The sequence below is a fragment of the Bombyx mori genome, chromosome 2 (assembly GCF_030269925.1).
Source record: "Bombyx mori chromosome 2, ASM3026992v2".
NCBI lineage: Eukaryota > Metazoa > Arthropoda > Insecta > Lepidoptera > Bombycidae > Bombyx > Bombyx mori.
This window is the reverse complement of record NC_085108.1, coordinates 1,906,534-1,928,823: the sequence shown is the minus strand read 5'-3', so window position 1 is coordinate 1,928,823 and position 22,290 is coordinate 1,906,534. Positions and strand designations below refer to the sequence as shown.

General features: G+C 40.4%; 3 protein-coding genes across 3 annotated transcripts; all 3 read right to left on the bottom strand.

Moving 5' to 3' along the window:
• Positions 1–107: 107 nt before the first annotated feature.
• Positions 108–2,162, bottom strand: LOC134198674 (chorion class A protein L12-like). Its single transcript, XM_004924908.4, has 2 exons — positions 2,112–2,162; positions 108–416 (listed from the first exon to the last, which is right to left on the bottom strand). The coding sequence occupies exons 1-2, from the start codon at positions 2,160–2,162 to the stop codon at positions 108–110; spliced, it is 360 nt and encodes a 119-aa protein (XP_004924965.1).
• A 12,121-nt stretch (positions 2,163–14,283) lies between these two features.
• Positions 14,284–16,823, bottom strand: LOC101736313 (chorion class CB protein M5H4-like). The gene is made up of 2 exons (XM_004924909.5): positions 16,663–16,823; positions 14,284–14,867 (listed from the first exon to the last, which is right to left on the bottom strand). The coding sequence occupies exons 1-2, from the start codon at positions 16,705–16,707 to the stop codon at positions 14,418–14,420; spliced, it is 495 nt and encodes a 164-aa protein (XP_004924966.1). The 5' UTR covers positions 16,708–16,823; the 3' UTR covers positions 14,284–14,417.
• Positions 16,824–18,279: 1,456 nt separating this feature from the next.
• On the bottom strand, positions 18,280–21,063 carry LOC101744313 (chorion class CA protein ERA.1). The gene is made up of 2 exons (XM_012689391.3): positions 21,013–21,063; positions 18,280–18,576 (listed from the first exon to the last, which is right to left on the bottom strand). Exons 1-2 carry the CDS (start codon positions 21,061–21,063, stop codon positions 18,280–18,282), a joined length of 348 nt encoding a protein of 115 aa, XP_012544845.1.
• Between the last annotated feature and the right edge of the window lie 1,227 nt (positions 21,064–22,290).

Genomic DNA, 22,290 nt, shown 5'->3' with positions numbered 1-22,290 from the left:
TTCTTTCGTGTATGGGTATATTAGTGGGTAATGAAATAAAACTAGATCTGCTTATTCGTAGCCTTCTATTGTCGGATTCGTGAAAGTTTTTCGGATACGAAGCGTTCTTAGTAGATCCCACGACCGCAACCGCAGACGGGAGCGCAGTGACCGCAGATAGAGACAGCACCTCCGGCGCATGCCGGGCCTCCGAATTCCACAGCACCGATGATGGGCACTCGACCAGAGACGGCGGTTATACCGGCGACGGGCAGTTCTCCAAAAACAGCGACGTTACCGATTCCAGTGCCTCCGTACTCGCCTCCACACCCGGCGTCGAAGCCATCCCAGCCAGCTCCATAGCCGAATCCGCGGCCGCCCCACCCAGCGCCGCAGCCGCAACCACCCAGACCACCCCAATACTGGCCGTATACACTCTAAAAAATCAAACACATGCTTAGATCGGCAAACATTACACCTAGTAATTTAGACTTTGACATAATCTGAGGTAAATTTCCTTTAACCACATATGCTAACTATACCATGAATTGAGAACTGGTCAAAAGGTTGGAGCCAAGGTGCAAAAGTTGGTCTATTGCTCACAATGTTTCCATTAGAACTACTTATAAAGATTAATTAAAAGAATACAGACAGTTAAGAAACCTTGATGAGCATACCCATTCTGTATTGCTTCAATTAGCAGACAGGAATATGACCCGCCTAATGGAAAGAGGTAACCATCATCCATGGACACTGGCAATGCCAAAAGCACAACGACACTTCTACCCACACCTTCACCCTACTGTCTGCTACCCTCTTTTATAGGAAACGTACACGGACGACAGTCGTCAGCTAATAATAATATTAGTATAGAGTTCAAACAAACGTTGTTTGAACGCGCTAATCTCAGGAACTACTGGTCCGATTAGAAAAAATCTTTCAGTATTAAATAGCCCATTTATTGAGGAAGGCTATAGGCTATAACATCACGGTAAAGCCAATACAAGTGGAGCACCAATAAAGAATGTTTCAAAATAGAGGTTTAAATAGCTCTTTAACATTCTATAATTAAAAAATACTTTCACTTTCTACATAAATGAAGGGGGGGGGGTAACTTTTAGCGTTATGCCAAAGTAACTATTCCACGCGGACGGAGTCGCGGACAAAAGCTAGTGACAATATAAAAAGCGATATTAAAGTATGAAAGTGAAGTTAATTATCCCCACCCCTTACAAAGTTGCAGTATCATTCCTAGGTACGGATTGCAGTAAAAGCTCCCTTATTCGCGCTTCCTTCATTCGCGTTTGCACTATTGGAGGATTAAAAAAAGCGACCCAATTCCTATGTTTGCAGCTAAGGATTTCTTTATTCTCGGATCTAATCGGTACATTGGTATATACAGATTGATGAAAATGATACCAATATGTAGGTATCCAACCGAATATCCTTTGTAAACGCGCTTTTTTCCATATTCAAGGTCTCGCGGCATATTTACAGAACATGAATAAAGAGCTTTTACTGTATTTATAAGTATTTGTTGTGGCTGGATGCGGTGGGACTAAAACTTTGGATTAGTATCTTTTTTTTTTTATTGCTTAGATGTGTGGACAAGCTCACAGGCCACTTGATGCTAAGTGGTTACTGGAGCCCATAGACATCTATAACGTAAATGCGCCACACACCTTGAGATATAGTTCTAAGATCTCAGTATAGTCACAACGGCTTCCCCACCCTTCAAACCGAAACGCATTACTGCTTCACGGCAGAAATAGGCGGGGCGGTGGTACCTACCCATGCGGACTCACAAGAGGTCCTACCACCAGTTAATACGCAAATTATAATTTTGCGGGTTTGATTTTTATCACACGATGTTATTTCTTCACTGTGGAAGTCAATCGTGAACATTTGTTGAGTACGTATTTTATTAGAAAAATTGGTACCCGCCTGCGGGATTCGAACACCGGTGCATCGCTACAAATGCACCGAACGTCTTATCCTTTAGGCCAAGACGACTTCATTTGTCGTGGTTGGATGCAGTGGAGCTAGAGCATTGGATTAGTATCTGATTAAGCGAATTTAAATCTTGTGTTGTAGTGAAATAGTCAGAGAACTCTTTGTTAGTTTTTACTTACTTGGATCAGGCAAGCCTGAACGCAGAGGGCGAGGAAGGCGAAGGTAGACATGATGATGTATTCGCGTACTGGATACAGAATAATTTTAGTACTACGAGAGCAAATGTTATATACCGTAACGATTCTTGGTTTTAGGGACGATTTCGTTATGATTTTGAAATAAATGGGTCGATTATGAAGAAATTAGACTCTTTTTATTGAATCGACACGTTTTCTTCGAATTTTCTAGATGGGTTTCAACATTTAGTCTTCTGATAACATCGTTCCGAAAAAGGCTTTTTATTCTCGTGCATCTAAGTCACGTCTATAAGATAGGATACCAAAAGTGCTCTGTATAAAAGCAGACCGAAGTACCGATGATATCATTCTGAAGTCTGTCAGCCAAACAAAATGGCCGCCAAACAAAATGGCCACCAAACAAAATGGCCGCCAAACAAAATGGCCGCCAAACTCATGATCGCCGTTTGCATCTCCGCTTTTGCTCAGGTTGGTAAATGATGGTGATGATAATCGATTTGAGGTTACATAATTTGAAACGATGCGACTTTGCTGGGGCTACCGTTTTTGTGTAGCACTGCTCTTGCTAGCAAATTCTGTCAAGTTGAACCCGTTAACTCACTTTTCTGCGCGTAGCTGAAATAGTCCCTTAGGCTCCCAGAGAGTAGGTAGATTAAAAATAAAAATAATGTTTGGGAGACGCCTATTTTAACACGCTTTTATTAGCTTCAGACGTAGGTATCTACTTAAATTGTATATGTTTCAAAGGTATTTTAAGTATCTTTTATATGTAAATTGCTTATTCTTATTTGTGTGTAAAGAAGCAAAATTTAAATTTAATTTTTATTTATTTTTTATTTTTAATAATTATTATTATATTATAATACTTTGTATTAATTATATGTATATTTACGGAGATATGTATGTGTATATGTATGTGTACATATATGTATATGTATTTCACTGGAATGGTACACCGCGCGTAGTTTGTTTCCAAATGATTATTGTCCACCTGATGGTTGTCTGGAAGAGATCGCTCTTAGCGATAAGACCGCCAATTGTACTTTTTTGTTTTTAATGTATCGCACTGTTTATTTGTTTTTTGGTGTACAATAAAGAATACTCTCTCTCTCTCTCTATGTATGTTAGTATGTAACGGAATCTTTGAACATGACCCCCTTCAAAACATCGGATTGGTATACTTATTAAGGATTGATGACAAATCAATGTTAAACAAAAAAAAATAAAAAATATATTTAAATAATTGAAATTCAACTAAATAATGAAAAAGAAATAATAGTTTAAAAAAACTAACAAAATACGCTTTTTATAGAAAATCCAACTAAAAAATAGAATTCTTTACAATAAAATCATTTTTTCTTACACTATTTTTAATTCAAATTTATTAAAATTTCTTTTCTATTCAGATAGGATATTTAATTTTGTACTCAATAATAAATTCGTTTGAAGACAATAATCAAACTAGATTTAATTTGGTTTTCACGATTCATATATATTATTAAAACCACTCTCATTGCAAGCGAATAAGACAGACTATTCAAACCGTCACATTGTTGAGGTTACCGGTTATTCTAAGGAAATTTCTAGTCATCACAAATGTTTACGAACAATTGGATAAACACCTTCGCGTTCAAAACGCACACCAATTTTATAATTCTTTAACTATTTACTGGTGGTAAGATTTGTTTTGAACAACCACAGATTAGTACCACCATTTTACCTATTTCTGACGTAAAGCAATCGAGCATTCCAGATCGAAAAGTTACATAGCTGTTAAGTTTAACGTCCGTCTGGTGTAGTGGTAAGTGACATGGTCACTACACAAGGGGGTCGAGGGTTCGAATCCCGCCAAGGGAAGATATTTGTATGATATAAATGTCTTTTCCAGGGTTATGGATGTATATTAAATATATGTATGTGTATAATAAAAATCTTACATTTATTTCCGATATCTGGTACCTGTAACACAAGTTCTTTACGAACTTATCACGGGACCAGTTAACGTGGCGTGATTGTTAGTAAAATATTTATTTATTTATATTTATATCAATTCTTCTTCTTTTTCTCCACCTTATCCCACTAGGTGGGGTCGGCACAACTTTTCAATTCCATTCTCTTCTATAAGCCGTCGTCTCAACACTCACTCTTCTCTTCCTCATATCAAATTGGGATTTCGAATTCGTCTCTAAAAATGGAGGCATGTGTGTTTGTGATATGAACGGACTCTTGTAACATTTAAAGCTAATTATACTCGAAGTTGTGATGAAATAGATGTATTTTAACTAATATCACCCGCTATTTCTTTATAGGCTGCCTTAAGTGTTAGTTTAGATGGCATCGCCGCCAGTCTCGGCGGCTGTGGCTTTGGAGGTTGGGGCTAAGGCACTTACAGCAATGGGGTCTGGATGACAGTCCTTCTGCTTCCGCTCTCAGAACTCCCAACGAATGAGGTCTCCTCTTCATCGCCGCTTCTGCCACTCCTACTGGTTTAGGTGTATCTTCCGATGACAAGCACGAGGGTACTGTCAGTGTCTGTGGTAACCTTTCCTTAGAACTTTTTTTTTTTATTGCTTAGATGGGTGGACGAGCTCACAGCCCACCTGATATTAAGTGGTTACTGGAGCCCATAGACATCTACAACGTAAATGCGCCACCCACTTTGAGATATAAGTTCTAAGGTCTCAAGTATAGTTACAACGGCTGCCCCACCCTTTAAACCGAAACGCATTACTGCTTCACGGCAGAAATAGGTGGGGCGGTGGTACCTACCCGTGCGGATTCGCAAGAGGTCCTTCCACCAGTAATGACGCAAATTATAATTTTGCGGGTTTGATTTATATTACACGATGTTATTCCTTCACCGTGGAAGTAAATCGTGAACAATTGTTAAGTACGTATTTCATTAGAAAAATTGGTACCCGCCTGCCTGGGATTCGAACACCGGTGCATCGCTACACACGAATGCACCGGACGTCCCTTTAGGCCACGACGACAATACTGGCGCTGTTGTCGGCGAATTCTCCGCTGTTGGTGCTGGTGGCATCAACTACGGCTGCGGTGACGGCGGCGTCGGCATCATCGCTGAGGACCGCGGACTCGGCTACGGCGCTGGTTACCGTCTCTATGTAATGGAGGCCCTATGGAGGCTACACCAGACGCGGTTGCGGTTACGGCTTCAGTAACATCTGAAGAACAATTAATAGAACAAATCGAAAATGACCATGCATCGTGAATAAATTCTATCGAAATTGTTTCTGTTTTAATCGTCTAAATATATCCTCTAAACTTTTTTTTTTTATTGCTTAGATGAGTGGACGAGCTTACAGCCCATCTGGTGTTAAGTGGTTACTGGAGCCCATAGACATCTAAACGAATTACTGTTTGATTTTTATTACACGATGTTATTCCTTCACCCTGGAGGTCAATCATGAACATTTGATATGTACGTATTTCATTAGAAAAATTGGTACCCGCCTGCGGGATTCGAAGACCGTTGCATCGCTACACACGAATGCACCGGACGTCTTATCCTTTAGGCCGCGATGACTTCTGACGAGTTATATCTTTACTCCTCTATATTAGAAATGTCGACGGTATATTTGTTGAAATCTATATATTAATACGTGAAGCAAAAACTTTGTATGCCTTTTTACGAAAATTGCGCGGACGGAGGAGTATGAAATTTTCCACACTTATAGAGAATATAGAGAAGAAGTGCACAATGCTAATATTTTTTTTAAATAATGCATAAAAGGTACACTAAATCAACAAAGAAAACATTACACACACTACCATGTATTTGACACAACACATATATTATTATGTATATAAATATATTCTTTGTTTATTGTCAATTGTCAAACTTTTGTTAGTGTTTAAAGTCAGTGGTCAAATTGAGAATAGATGAATATTGTTAGTCTTTATTATTATTTATGTATAGTGTAGTTTTGGCGAAATCTGTCAGTATATTAAATAAGTATAATAGTATTTGACAATAGAACCATAATAATGTTTAAACATAAAATTTCAATTGATTAAAGTCGAATTTCGACTTTGCGGGACCACTAGTGTTTTTAAAACAACTAGAGGTCCCGCAGTAGTCGAAATTCGACTTTAATTAATTGGAATTGTAAGTTTGTCACTATTATGAATGTATTTTATACTTCTATAATCACAAATTTCTCCAAGGCTACTCTATAATAAAAATATTAATAAAGACAAAGAATATTCAATTTTAATCTATTCTCAATTTGACAACAGACGTCAAGAACAAAAGTTTGACAATAAATAGTATGCATGCATGTGTGCGTCAAATACATGGTATGTAGTGTGTGTAATGTTTTCTTTATTGATTTAATGTATCTTTTACGCATTATTTAAAAAAAATATTAGTATTGTGCACTTCTTCTCTATATTCTCTATAAGTGTGGAAAATTGCATACTCCTCCGTCCGCGCAATTATCGTAAAAAGGGATACAAAGTTTTTGCTTCACGTATTAATATATAGATGATGATGTCTAGATAGTCTAAATGATGGGACCCGATTAAGAAAATTTAATTGAAGTTTGAGAGACGTCCATTTTTGGATAGGATACTCTCATACTCACTAGCAGGGGCGTTTGAAGACAATAATCAAACTAGATTCTCTTCGGTTTCTACGATTGGTAGACACTATTAAAAACAATTTCATTGCGAACGAATAAGATCTTAGACCGGTGTTTCCCAACGTGGGGCCCACGCCCCACAAGGGGCCAATTTGATAAACAAGAGGGGGCAATCGCACTAAATTAATATAGAAAATATGTTGAATTTCAGTTTTTATTATATGTTTTGAAATATTATTTACTGTGTTTTGGAAACAATTTCATAGTGATTTCTTTTTAAAACCCATCATTTATGTTTCTTAACTGAACAAATCATTTTTTTAATGTTAATAATTATGTATGGAGGGCATAAACATTTTTGAAATTTTGCAGTAGGGCATGGCGAAAGAAAGTTTGGGAAACACTGCCTGAGACTATTCAAAACGTCGGTTCGATTCTCACATCGGGCAAAGGTTGTGTGATGAACAATTTTGTTTGCTCTGGGTGTTTATTATCTGTATTATTATGTATGTATATATCAGTGCAGCACTGCTATTTACTTACCTAAGATTAACTAAAGTTAACTGTGATAAGAATAACGCTTGTAAGTAATTGTTTAAGACCGATTATATTTTTATTATGTTAGATGGTAACATTGTTTAGTTTGCTAAATCACCATAATAATAATGGCTTTTATATTTTGTACTAGCTGACGCGGTAAATAAAATACCCTTTTGTATAAACTAAACTTAAAACAAACAAAAGGAATCCGTCCCACGGGGACACATCAAAGAGAAAACAAAATTGTTATTTTTATTTAATTCCGAGCATTTTCATATTTTTCTACCTTTTAAACCTTCTCTGGACTTCCACAAATAATTCAAGACAAAAATTAGCCAAATCGGTCCAGTTGTTCTCGAGTTTTAGCGAGACTAACGAACAGCAATTAATTTTTATATAATATAAATAAAACAAATAATTTTTTTTTTTCGCTAAATGGTTTTGAGGGCTTGATGCCCTGGCTTTGATGATTGACGTCTCCAATGCCTTGAGTCATGGGGTCGAAACCACAATTTGTATCGTAACGACTGCCCCACTCCTCAATCTGGGAAATAAGGTTGGGTCGTGGAAGATATGGAGTGGAGGTATCGCTTTGGCAAGCTCACGGTACAACCAACCAACTACCAGAGAATAACGCACTGAATTTACCAACAAATAACAAATGGATTAATTACCCTTAAAGCTCCTTATTGGCGCATCCTTTATTTGTGTTTTCACTGTTCGCTACCCAATTCCTATACTCGCGGCTAAAGATTTCTTTATTCGTGGATCTAATCAGTACATCGATACGGCACAAACAAGAAATCAGGCCCCTCCTCCGTTGATTCTTCAAGAGAAGGCTGCTTGGGACCGTGTCTCCCTGGCCCTTAAGGCCAAGAACATAAATTATATCAGTGCCCGTAACCTCGCGAACGGGATACAGATAAAAGTAGCAACACCCGACGACCATAGGGCCCTCTCAAGCTACCTCCGAAAGGAGCGTATAAGTTATCATACGTATACGCTCCAGGAGGAGCGTGAGCTCCGTGCAGTCATACGTGGCATCCCCAAGGAGTTAGATGCCGAGCTCGTAAAGGCCGACCTACTCGAACAAGGCCTACCCGTAAACTCCGTGCACCGCATGCACACAGGACGCGGGAGGGAGCCATACAATATGGTTCTCGTCGCCCTCCAGTCTACCCCCGAGGGTAAGCAAATCTTTAACGTTCGAACGGTCTGTAGGCTTTCCGGAATCACCGTGGAAACCCCTCATAAAAAAGGCACTCCGAGCCAGTGCCACAATTGTCAGTTGTACGGGCATTCTTCCCGTAATTGTCACGCGCGTCCTCGATGCGTCAAGTGTTTGGACGATCACGCCACGACTCTTTGCATTCGCGATCAAAAAACCGCGACGGAACCACCTAGCTGCGTCCTGTGCCGAACACAGGGTCACCCCGCGAATTACCGTGGATGCCCCCGAGCCCCTAAAATAAATCGCCGCGTCGCGCGCCAAAACCGCCTCCGAGCTTCCGACCCTGACATCAAAGCCACGGCACCCTCTGTGCCGAAGGCTAAGCCTGCCTTCGTGCCGGCGCCGGTGCCCAGCAGCTCGGCCTGGGCTAAACCGCTGCCGTACACGAACACGGCTGTAGCTCCCTCCCCCGCGATTCGTCCCGCCCCCGCGATACGTCCCTCCCCCGTGATTCGTTCCTCCCCCGCGACCAGCACTCCGACCGCGTCCGACAATCTCGCTCTAGCGATCGACTTTTTTCAGTCGATCAACTTTGAGCGTGTTAATGCTTTGGGTGACGCCATTCGCGCCGCCTCCACTGCACAACACTTCATCGCCGTTGTGCAAGAATACGCTGGCGTATACGCGTCGTTAAATACGTACGTCCTCCCCTCACTCCGCCGGTAATCAATGGCGTACATAAGTAGAATAAAGCCCCTATCCGTAACGATAGGATTTTTTAACGCTTACGGTCTCGCAAATCAACGTGATCAGGTTTGTGATTTTTTGCGTGACCATCAAATTGACATCTTTTTGGTGCAGGAGACCCTGCTTAAGCCCGCGCGCCGCGACCCTAAAATCGCGAACTATAACATGGTTAGGAACGACAGGCTCACTGCTCGTGGTGGTGGTACCGTCATTTACTATAGAAGAGCCCTGCATTGCGTCCCGCTCGATCCTCCCGCGTTTTCTAACATCGAAGCATCAGTGTGCCGAATCTCACTGACGGGATACGCGCCGATCGTTATCGCGTCCGTTTATCTTCCACCGGATAAGATCGTTCTAAGCAGTGATGTCGAGGCGCTGCTCGGCATGGGAAGCTCTGTCATTCTGGCGGGCGACCTAAATTGTAAACACGTCAGGTGGAACTCACACACCACAACCCCGAATGGCAGGCGGCTTGACGCGTTAGTCGATGATCTCGCCTTCGATATCGTCGCTCCGCTAACCCCGACTCACTACCCGCTAAATATCGCGCATCGCCCGGATATACTCGACATAGCGTTATTAAAAAACGTAACTCTGCGCATACACTCGATCGAAGTAGTTTCAGAGTTAGATTCAGACCACCGTCCCGTCATAATGAAGCTCGGTCGCGCTCCCGATTCCGTTCCCGTCACGAGGACTGTGGTGGATTGGCACACGCTGGGCATCAGCCTGGCTGAATCTGATCCACCATCGCTCCCGCTTAGCCCGGACTCTACCCCGTCTCCTCAGGATACCGATGAAGCCATAGACATCTTAACGTCACACATCACCTCGACATTAGACAGGTCATCGAAGCAAGTTGTAGCGGAGGACTTCCTTCACCGCTTCAAATTGCCCGACGATATTAGGGAACTCCTTAGAGCTAAGAACGCCTCGATCCGCGCCTACGATAGGTATCCTACCGTGCATAATCGTATTCGAATGCGTGCCCTACAACGCGACGTAAAGTCTCGCATCGCCGAAGTCCGAGATGCCAGATGGTCTGATTTCTTAGAAAGACTCGCGCCCTCCCAAAGGTCTTACTACCGCTTAGCTCGTACTCTCAAATCGGATACGGTAGTAACTATGCCCCCCCTCGTAGGGCCCTCAGGCCAACTCGCGGCGTTCGATGATGATGAAAAAGCAGAGCTGCTGGCCGATACATTGCAAACCCAGTGCACGCCCAGCACTCAATCCGTGGACCCTGTTCATGTAGAATTAGTAGACAGTGAGGTAGAACGCAGAGCCTCCTTGCCACCCTCGGATGCGTTACCACCCGTCACCCCGATGGAAGTTAAAGACTTGATCAAAGACCTACGTCCTCGCAAGGCTCCCGGTTCCGACGGTATATCTAACCGCGTTATTAAACTTCTACCCGTCCAACTCATCGTGATGTTGGCATCTATTTTCAATGCCGCTATGGCGAACTGTATCTTTCCCGCGGTGTGGAAAGAAGCGGACGTTATCGGCATACATAAACCCGGTAAACCAAAAAATCATCCGACGAGCTACCGCCCGATTAGCCTCCTCATGTCTCTAGGCAAACTGTATGAGCGTCTGCTCTACAAACGCCTCAGAGACTTCGTCTCATCCAAGGGCATTCTCATCGATGAACAATTCGGATTCCGTACAAATCACTCATGCGTTCAACAGGTGCACCGCCTCACGGAGCACATTCTTGTGGGGCTTAATCGACCAAAACCGTTATACACGGGAGCTCTCTTCTTCGACGTCGCAAAAGCGTTCGACAAAGTCTGGCACAATGGTTTGATTTTCAAACTATTCAACATGGGCGTGCCGGATAGTCTCGTGCTCATCATACGGGACTTCTTGTCGAACCGCTCTTTTCGATATCGAGTCGAGGGAACCCGCTCCTCCCCACGACCTCTCACAGCTGGAGTCCCGCAAGGCTCTGTCCTCTCACCCCTCCTATTTAGCTTATTCGTCAACGATATTCCCCGGTCGCCGCCGACCCATTTAGCTTTATTCGCCGACGACACGACTGTTTACTATTCTAGTAGAAATAAGTCCCTAATCGCGAAGAAGCTTCAGAGCGCAGCCCTAGCCCTAGGACAGTGGTTCCGAAAATGGCGCATAGACATCAACCCAGCGAAAAGTACTGCGGTGCTATTTCAGAGGGGAAGCTCCACACGGATTTCCTCCCGGATTAGGAGGAGGAATCTCACACCCCCGATTACTCTCTTTAGACAACCCATACCCTGGGCTAGGAAGGTCAAGTACCTGGGCGTTACCCTGGATGCATCGATGACATTTCGCCCGCATATAAAATCAGTCCGTGACCGTGCCGCGTTTATTCTCGGTAGACTCTACCCCATGATCTGTAAGCGGAGTAAAATGTCCCTTCGGAACAAGGTGACACTTTACAAAACTTGCATAAGGCCCGTCATGACTTACGCGAGTGTGGTGTTCGCTCACGCGGCCCGCACACACATAGACACCCTCCAATCCCTACAATCCCGCTTTTGCAGGTTAGCTGTCGGGGCTCCGTGGTTCGTGAGGAACGTTGACCTACACGATGACCTGGGCCTCGAATCAATTCGGAAATACATGAAGTCAGCGTCGGAACGATACTTCGATAAGGCTATGCGTCATGATAATCGCCTTATCGTTGCCGCCGCTGACTACTCCCCGAATCCTGATCATGCAGGAGCCAGTCACCGTCGACGCCCTAGACACGTCCTTACGGATCCATCAGATCCAATAACCTTTGCATTAGATGCCTTCAGCTCTAATACTAGGGGCAGGCTTAGGGACCCCGGTAACCGTACTCATCGAACTCGACAAAGAGGTCGACGTGCAACCTAACCCATGCATCAGCCCGCTGAGTTTCTCGCCGGATCTTCTCAGCGGGTCGCGATTCCGATCCGGTAGTAGATTCATTCGCGAAGCAATTGCTCTTGAGTTGTTAGGTCTCCTTCGGAGGCGCTCGGGCAGTTGTTAGCAAATCCCGCCCCTCTTGGCTGAGCTTTTGCTCGCCCACCTGTCCTGGTGAAACTGGAAAGGCCTTCGGGCCACCAGTAAATTTTCAATCATAAAAAAAAAAAAAAAAGTTCATCGATACGTACACATTGATAAATAATATTCTAATGTGTAGGAATCCAACCGAATAACTTTTGTAAGCGCATCGTCAAACGGACTAATAAAAAAGTAAAATAGACCTAATTACAACTATGCATAAACTATGTTTTTATTTGGTCACGTAGGAACGTATCCCTGTAATCTGATATATTATGTAAATTATCATTGCGTATTCACGGTTTCTGAGTTGACGGCTTATTTACGAAACATATACCCCGCGAATAAGGAGCTTAAATTATACAAATGAAGTGACGTCACTTCTATTTCTTATTTCTAACATTTGATAAGGCGCATGTATATTTTTTTCTATATTAGTTGGTAATTCTCTTAATATAGTTGATGATACAAATATTGCAAATTTTTATTCTTAGATATGTATGCGAGGTCGCAGCCCAGCTGGTGTTAAGTAGTTATCGGAGCCCATAGACATCTACAATATAAGTGCCACTACCAACCTCGAAACATAAGTTCGAAGGTCTCCGTTTTTATAGTACAACGGCTGCCCCACCCTTCAAACCGAAACGCATTACTGCTTCACGGAAGAAATACACAGGGTGGTGGTATCTACCCGTGTGGACTCACAAGACGTCCTACCACCAGTAAAATAACGCGACCCCAACTCTTTTCTGTTGTGTTGCAAAATACGATGAAGGATTCGTATGAGCAATCAGTAACTTCAAACTCCAACGCCAATAAGGCCTTAGTTTTGTAAGCTCGCAAAATTATATGTAATCAATCATATGTAATGAACCATTGACACTGAAACGCTGCGATCATGGCTGCCGCTATAACAACCCTGACAGCAGTAGCAGGAATAATATCGTAATGTTCTAATTCTATCTCCAGGACCAGTTAAAGAATAGGTCTACTGGACGTTTGATGTGACATGAAACCCATCAGCCCAATGAGTTTTTCGCCGGATCTTCACAGTGGGTCGTGATTCCGATCCGATAGTAAATGCGTACGCAAAGCAGCTGCCCTTGAGTTGTTAGACCTCATGTAGAGCCTGTAGGGCATTTTTTAGCAAATCTCACCCCACCATCCTGAATGAGAACTCACCCACACGTCCTCGTTAAGCTAAAAACATCTCCAGACCACGAAAAAATTCTGCACCCTAATAAAAATCCAAGCTAGAGAGAAACATTGGCAGAATTCATACGAAATTTCCTGCTTGGACGTATCGGTCTAACCTACTAAATTACTCCACATACATAATACCTTACGACACTAAATCATTATTACGCTAAAGATATATGCAAATGACTATTACATCAAAAATTTAGCCAAGATTCGTCAGGCCTTGCTAGACTTATGGAATCAATTACAAAATGTGTTAAAGAACTCAAATGTAATAAGTATTTTTGTAACGTGCCTTAGTATTAACGATAAAGCTTGCTTCACATGGGTTACCAATACAAAGTTGATAAATCTTGCTACATATTTAACATTGAAAAAGTGGGTTGGGTAACCCTTGTGAGTAGAGGTTATTACCGTTCTGATTGTTTTTGATGCTAAGCAGTAGAGTAGACAAGATTTTGTAAATTTTAAGAGTAGGATCTTCGCTACTCTGTCGCTATGGCTTCAACCAGAGCATTTTGTTGGTTTTGTTGTGTGATGAAGCAGTTGTATAGTAGCTTTTTATTGCTACTAGTATAACTCTATAGCAAGTCAGTTAGCTTCATTGATGTTTTTCAACGTACTTGGAAAATCACATCAGACTTCAGATCAATTGGAAACATAATTGTATTATTGTATTGTATCTATATCAGCATCGAATATACCATCAAAGAGCACTAACTAGATTAAGCAATCAGTCTATATTGGTTGCCAATCATTTCCAAATTTATATTGAATTTTGAAAAATGTTATGTTGCAACCTTTGCGTTCGTTAAGCAATACTTAAAGTATTGAATACTGTGTTTGTAATCACATACGACCAAATAATACCAAAGTGTTTTTAAATAAAATAAAATTTTATTACGAATATTTTATAAATAATCACTAGTATCTTAAATTATCTGTCATCTAAGAAAAATTAACAAAATTCTTACAAATCTAAATTAGTTGTGACAACTTAACAAACCAATATTAATAAACTGGACCATAACCTCTGCTATTGTATGGAACACCAAGATTTCCGTATCCTGAAGCTAAGGGAATGACTGGGTTTTCTGCGGTGATACCAATAATACCGTCTCCACATCCATAAGTTACAGATCCGACGCCAACAGAAGGGAATTTACCTTCGGCAGACACAGCACCTAAGAATGGTAGCTGTCCGGTAAGAGACAGCGTGCCTTCGATAGTATTTTCAGAAGTAACTGTCAATCCTGTTGGAGCAATGGGGGAGGAACTGGTAACTGTTAGTCCTCCGCCATAAGAAGCTGCTAAGCCGTTTGGAGGTGCGAATGTATTGAAGCCAATCCCTGGACCGCCGAATCCAAAGTCGAATGGTACAGAACTATCGAAACCGGCCCAGCCTGGACTAAGACCTGTCGGTAAGAGTGGTTCGCGACCGAGACACTGGCCGTTTGCAACCTGAAACAAATTTAAGAACTATTTTAAGGTTTTTAAACAATTTCCAGCAGTTTGTGATCGAAATCTACTGAGAAAGCATTGCCTTGTTTTATAAGAAAGAACCGATATTCCTTTAAGTCCTATTCAATAAATCAAGGAAGGGTTTTAATCATGAAAACCTTTATCCCCAAAACTACACATTAGCATTCGCCTTCCGAAATCTCGATTGAAATGAAACTTGTATTGAATTCATCTTAGATTTGCTTACGATTTAATTCAATTGTCAGAAGATCTATCCAATTTATATACAAGTTCAAGTTTTTGAGTTAAGATGCTAAAGTTAACTTCATAGGGACTACTACAAAGAGTCCGACCGACTCTTTATAATTGTCTTTTACCGACCAGGTGTCATTGCTCGGCCTTCCAATTGTCTTAATGTGCTTATTTTGTTCGGAACTTTTATATATTTGAGCTCATCTATATATATATATATATATATATATATATATATATATATATATATATATATATATATATATATATATATATATATATATATATATATTTTATTGCTTAGATGAGTGGACGAGCTCACAGCCCACCTGGTGTTAAGTGGTTACTGGAGCCCATAGACATCTACGACGTAAATGCGCCACCCACCTTGAGATATAAGTTCTAAGGTCTCAGTATAGTTACAACGGCTACCCCACCCTTCAAACCGAAACGCATTACTGCTTCATATATACTAAGTTGGGCGGAGGAGAATGCTTAGTATTTCGTGGATCAAGTATCCGAATCACGTCTTGTACTTCAAGAGCTCGGCATAATAGAGCATCTAATTTTTACAGAAGAATCTCAGATGGAAACTCTCTTCGGATTCATTTTCCGATGAGATAACTAATCCATCCTAATCGTGCAATGAAGATTGGACAGTGTAAGACTGTGGTCTCACATGAGGTGGTCCGACCAAATCATGTCTGCAGTTGGAGGTCTTTTGAATTACTACATTAGGATGGCTTCGATCATGCAAAGATGAGGGGACATCGTGGGGTGCATCTTTTTTTATTTATTGCTTAGATGGGTGGACGAGCTCACAGCCCACCTGGTGTTAAGTGCTTACTGGAGCCTATAGACATCTACAACGTAAATGCACCACCCATCTTGAGATATAGGTTCTAAGGTCTCAGTATAGTTACAACGGCTGCCCCACCATTCAAATCGAAACGCATTACTGCTTCACGGCAGAAATAGGCAGGGTTGTGGTACCTACCCGTGAGGACTCACAAGAGGTCCTACCACCAGAAATTACGTAAATTATAATTTTGCGGGTTTGATTTTTATTACACAATGTTATTCCTTCACCGTGGAAGTAAATCGTGAACATTTGTTAAGTACGTATTTCATTAGAAAAAAACTGACCCCTGCAGTACTATTTTTTTTTTATTCCGTATAGGCAGACGAGCATACTGCCCACCTTATGGTGAGTGGTTACCGTCGCTCATGGACATCAGCAATGCCAAAAGCCAAGCCTCTGCCTACCACCTATGTGACGCTCAAGACTAATCTATCAAGACTGTAATTACTAAGAACAATAAACTTATCTGATAAATATCATTGGTGCGATTCAGACTTGTACAATGTCATCTTCTCTTCTCTGTTATGAAGATTATTTGTAAGTATGTGCAACATCAATTCTGATATGCGATTTTGAACTTTAGTTCCAGGCCAGTGAACCGGCGTAGAGCCTATTTTGAATCGTCATTTGACAACGCCTTAAAACCTATTAACTTCCGTGTATGTTTTCAAAATAACTTACCGTGACCAGTAAGGCTGCGATATAATACAAACAAAATACTTTCATGATGAACAGATATCGGAGTAGCTTTTGATTCTGTTATGATTAAAATAAAATCGTGTATATATATACAACACAGTTCTCTTAATTACTTAATTTCTCTCTGCGTGTCATACGATTATGTAGACATGATAATAAATATGACAAAACGATAAACATTTGTAATGCATTTCATTGGTTCGCGTTATCGGCTTTTTATCGAAACTATTCTTGTGTTAGGCCTATTGTAAACATTTATAAGGTTATGAGATATCGTATACACATATCACAGCGTATATGAGATATCGGATTATTATGTAAATATGAAATATATTAAACTGCATATCTTTTTCCATGTGTGGTTTATTAAAAAATATCTTATATCAAAATATCCTCAATTAGCTTCAGTACACCTTTTCCGGGGTAATTTTAAAGTATAGATGATGTAGAGCCGATGTCCCCCTCCTCTTCCGAATCCCTTTTTTTATGATTGAAATATTGCTGGTGGCTTGAAGGCCTTTCCAGTTTCACCAGGACAGGTGGGCGAGCAAAGGCTCAGCCAGGAGGGGTGGGATTTGCTCACAACTGCCCGAGCGCCTCCGAAGGATACCTAACGACTCAAGAGCAATTGCTTCGCGAATGAATCTACTACCGGATCGGAATCGCGACCCGCTGAGAAGATCCGCCGAGAAACTCAGCGGGCTGATGCATGGGTTAGGTTGCACGTCGACCTCTTTGTCGAGCTCGACGAGTACGGTTACCGGGGTTCCTAAGCCTACTCCTAGTGTTAGAGCTGAAGACGTCTAATGCAAAGGTTATTGGATCTGATGGATCCGTAAGGACGTGTTCCGAATTCCTCTTAAGAGACGACACCTTGGGAAAAGTGCGCGAGATAAAACAAGGCGTGATCGAACTCTACCACTCCGGCTAAACGGAACGGATTTCGACAACCCTATTTCTAATTGGTATCATTTGATTCACGAGTATACGATGTATTTTATTCTAAAGGATTATAAAAAATAAAGCGCCGTGTACACATCTAAACGCCAAGAGTACTTTCATCATCATAGTCGGTCCTTTATGGGTCCAGCTGATAGGGCTTCGTCCATGAGGTGTTTTACCATTGACTCTACAACAAATTTCTTCCCTGAACAACAAGTTTCTCGATAGACTCCGCTTTCGGTCGCGATATGTGTCCAAAATATCGGAGAATCCTGGATTGTACTGTTGACGACAGACCTTTGAGAGATGTTAAGTTCCTTTAGGATCGAGGCGTTGGTGCGATGCTCAGTCTAAGATATACGGAGCATCCTTCTCCAGCACCATATTTCTAGGGCATCGATCCTTTTTCTTTCTCTTTCTTTGACAGTCCAGATCTCAACTCCATACAATAAGATGGGGAATACCAGTGCCCTGACCAATTGGAGTGATGTTGTGGTCTTCAGATCTTTTTGAGAGTCTGTCCATGGTCTTTGGAGAGTACTTTAGATTTAGAAAATTTTCGATCAATATAAGGAAGTAAAGGAAGTAAAGGGAGCATATGCATCAAAAGAACTTCTGATCAATCAACATTTATTTTTATCCAAAACAATATTAGTTTTAATAAGCAAGACCCCATCCGCAGATGGGAGTGCATTGGCCAGCAATGGTAACGCAGCCACCAGCGCAAGCGGGGCCCTCGAATTTAACAGTACCCACGATGGGCACGCGACCAGCGACGGAGGTGATACCGACCACGGGCAGCTCGCCAGCCACGCGGATGTTACCAACGCCAACACCGCCATAGCTGCCGCAGCCTTCATAGCCAAGTCTACCAGGGGCAATGGCGGCGCCAGCCAACGGTGCAACAACAGCATTGTTAATACCAGTCTTTCCTAAACAGACACCGACAGCATTCTGAAACAAATAAATAACATTTTTTTTTATTATATATCCAAATTTTCTGTTTTAAAAATCCGCTAATTATAATTCTTTTGATTGCTTAATTCATACACCTTGCAAGAACGTAATGTCAGTACAAAATGTTGGGTAAATCAGACGATTGCAAACCTCCAGATCCCGAAGCTAACGCACATAACAAAGCAACCATAGCCTTTGGGACAAGAGATAAAAGAATCAATGAATTTTCTTAACATTCAGAAATTGGTGTTCTGTTTATATAACTTCTAGATCGACTATCACATTTTATGACTAACAGAAATACTAAGTGTGTATTATAATATAAATTAACGTAGTTTTGGAAGGTGAAATAGGAGAATATATATTTTTTTATCATAATCCGAGGAAAATATAACAATTTTCGTTGCTTAGATCTTGATTGTGAACGAATTTAAACAACAATCAGAAACACTATACTATACATCTGTATGAAGAATCAAAACTTTAATAACTAAACTAATATTTGAGCGTGACCAATTCACGATAAACTAATCACAAACAAAATCACAACTAAAAAATCAGAAGCAAGACTTTTGAGATCTTCAATTAACAGAATTATATTTTGAGATCGTAAATTGTTTTGAATAATTTAAAGATATAATTAAAAATTACTTTTACGTTTTTAATCTCGCTATTTTTTTTTTACTGTCGCTTAATTAATTCCGATAATCCAAATACTTTACGATTTTCCTGATTATCCTGAATTAAATGTCGAAAATAATATTATAATGACGAGTTTAAACCTTAAAAGTAATCTAAATTATGCACACGAAATTATTGCAAACGAAACTATGTACGGTGAAAGCAGAAAATACTAATTGTTCCGCAGTGAAGGCCTTAAGGACGGCGAGCTAACTTATCTTAAACTAGCGACCCGCCCTCGCTTCGCTTCGGAAACATTGAATTTTATTATTGAATAGCTAAGCCCTGCGATGTTACCCGCGGTTATATTCGTACCGCGGGTGACGCCGCGGGGGGAAGCTGGTCTAAAAAAGTAGACTAAGTTACTCCTTATATCACCAGCTACCTATTAGTGAAATTCTCGTCAAAATCGGTCCAGCTGTTTCAGAGATTAGCCGGAACAAACAGACAGAAAGACAGACAAAAATTGTAAAAAAAAATTGTTTGTGTCTGTACCGTATATATATTTATATGCAGGTAGTAAAAAGCGGTTATTTCAGTATTAAAAACAGACACTCCAATTTTATTTATATGTATATAGATTATGAGCAGCATCATAGATAACCGATTTCCTGTTACCACGAAATAGCATCCAAAATTCCAATCTAGGCTAGGGCCCAGAGGATCTTACTTGGCAATATTTTGTCGAGCTCTCGATGCTACTTGCTTTCCTACTGATACTTCTACTGGTACTGCTTCTTCATCATCCATTCGTATCCTCAAATATTAATTAACCCTAATCTCTATTTAGTGAATGGTAGTTAAGACTTGTTAGATTCCACAGGCGTTGATTCGAGTCGCCCATTCATGCATTAGATACGCGTGTGTCTATTTTTTTTATTGCTTAGATGGGTGGACGAGCTCACAGCCCACCTGGTGTTAAGTGGTTACTGGAGTCCATAGAGATTTACGTAAATGCGCCATACACTTTGAGAAGTAAGTTCTTAGGTCTCAGTATAGTTACAACGGCTGCCCCACCCTTCAAGCCGAAACACATTACTGCTTCACGGCAGAAATAGGCAGGGTGCTGGTACCTACCCGTGCGGACTCACAAGAGGTCCTACCACCAGTAATTACGCAAATTATAATTTTGCGGGTTTGATTTTTATTGCACGATGTTATTCCTTCACCGTGGAAGTCAATCGTGAACATTTGATAAGTACGTATTTCATTAGAAAAATTGGTACCCGCCTGCGAGATTCGAACACCGGTGAATCGCTCGATACGAATGCATCGGACGTCTTATCCTTTAGGCCACGACGACTTTTTGAACCTGCACCTACTAATTAATTAATATTCCAATGACAAATAAATTACTTCTCACGGATATGCGGATGTGAAATCAGTAAAAGTAGGATTAAAATAAATGAAGAACCAGATTGTTAAGAGAAGATGTATATTTAAATATATATTGCACAATATACAATTGTGCTGCGTACCTCAGCCTCAGCTTTTGATTTGATTTGATTTGATATATAACAGTACTAGCGACCCGCCCTCGGTTCGCTTCGGAAACATTAAAACACGCATGAAACCAAAAAAATTAAATAAAAAAAAATTAAAAAAAAGTAGCCTATGTTCATCAGGGACAATGTCGGCATCTAATGGAAAAAGAATTTTTCAAATCGATCCAGTAGTTTCGGAGCCTATTCGAAACAAACAAACAAACAAATCTTTCCTCTTTATAATATTAGTATAGATAAGAAAACTTACTTGGATCAGGCAAGCCTGAATGAAGAGTAGGATGAAAGAAATAGCACACATCTCGTATTAAAAACAAAATTTTGCTGATACTAAATAAGACAGTGAGAAAACCAAATTTATACCGCTCTCTGATTGTTATTTTCGTAATTTTCCTTTTAATCCAATCCAATTTTTATAAGGTTTTACGAAAATTTCTTAATTGAAAGGTGTTTTTTTTTTATTTCGAACACGTTTTGTTACAAAATGCAGTTTTCAAAGTTCAGTTTTGTAATTAATTACAATAACGGTTTATCTTGAGTTCGGATGTCGGGAATATTCGACTTAGTTGAAAAGAATCGCAGTCAGTTAAGTCTGAAGCTATCTAATAATTTTGAACGTTAGATATTAATTTAAATTCTGAGGTTTTCAAGATCGGTATAAGAATTATACTTCTGCATTGCATCTTCATAATCAAAATCCAATAATCTTCCTTATTTATAGTATAGATTTTTTTTGGGTAAGGTTTGGTTCCAGCTATGATCTGTAAGTATTTATCTTTGTAATTGTCTGATGGACTTCGAATTTGGCACGTAGCAAGGACCGATGAAAATTCATCATCATCACTGGGATCACCAGTTTAATATAAATATACATTTTTAGTTCGCTTGATATCTTAAATGTACTTTTTAGATTTTAAACTAAATATACTATTTAAAATTTCTTAATCGGGTCATATCTATACTTATCTTAAAACCGTGCCCTAAGCACGTCATTACGGACCCTCCCGATCCATTAACGGTGCTTTTAGGTACCTTTTTTTTATTGCTTAATGAGTGGAAGAGCTCACAGCCCAACTTGTGTTAAGTGGTTACTGGAGTCCATAGACATTTACAACGTAAATGCGCCACCCACCTTGAGATATAAGTTCTAAGATCTCAGTATAGTCAAAACGGCTGCCCTACCCTTCAGACCGAAACGCATTACTGTGGTAGATTCTGCAAAGCGCTGCTCACAAGAGGTCCTACTCCTACCATCAGTAAGCAAGAAGAATTTAAAGAAAAAGATTTTAGGACGGAGCGTCAATAATGTACTGATGTGAAAAATATTTAAAAGAGCATATCTAAAAATTTATTTAATAAAATTTAAAGAATATGCACATTTATGTAACTTTTTACGAAAAGCATGTGTTTAGCAAAAATAACTTTTAAAATCACTTAGCTTAAGTATAGATTTAACAGATACAGTAAAAGAGACGTGTTTGACAAATGCATTCAATTTTTTTTTTAAATACATTTCACTCATTGAAAC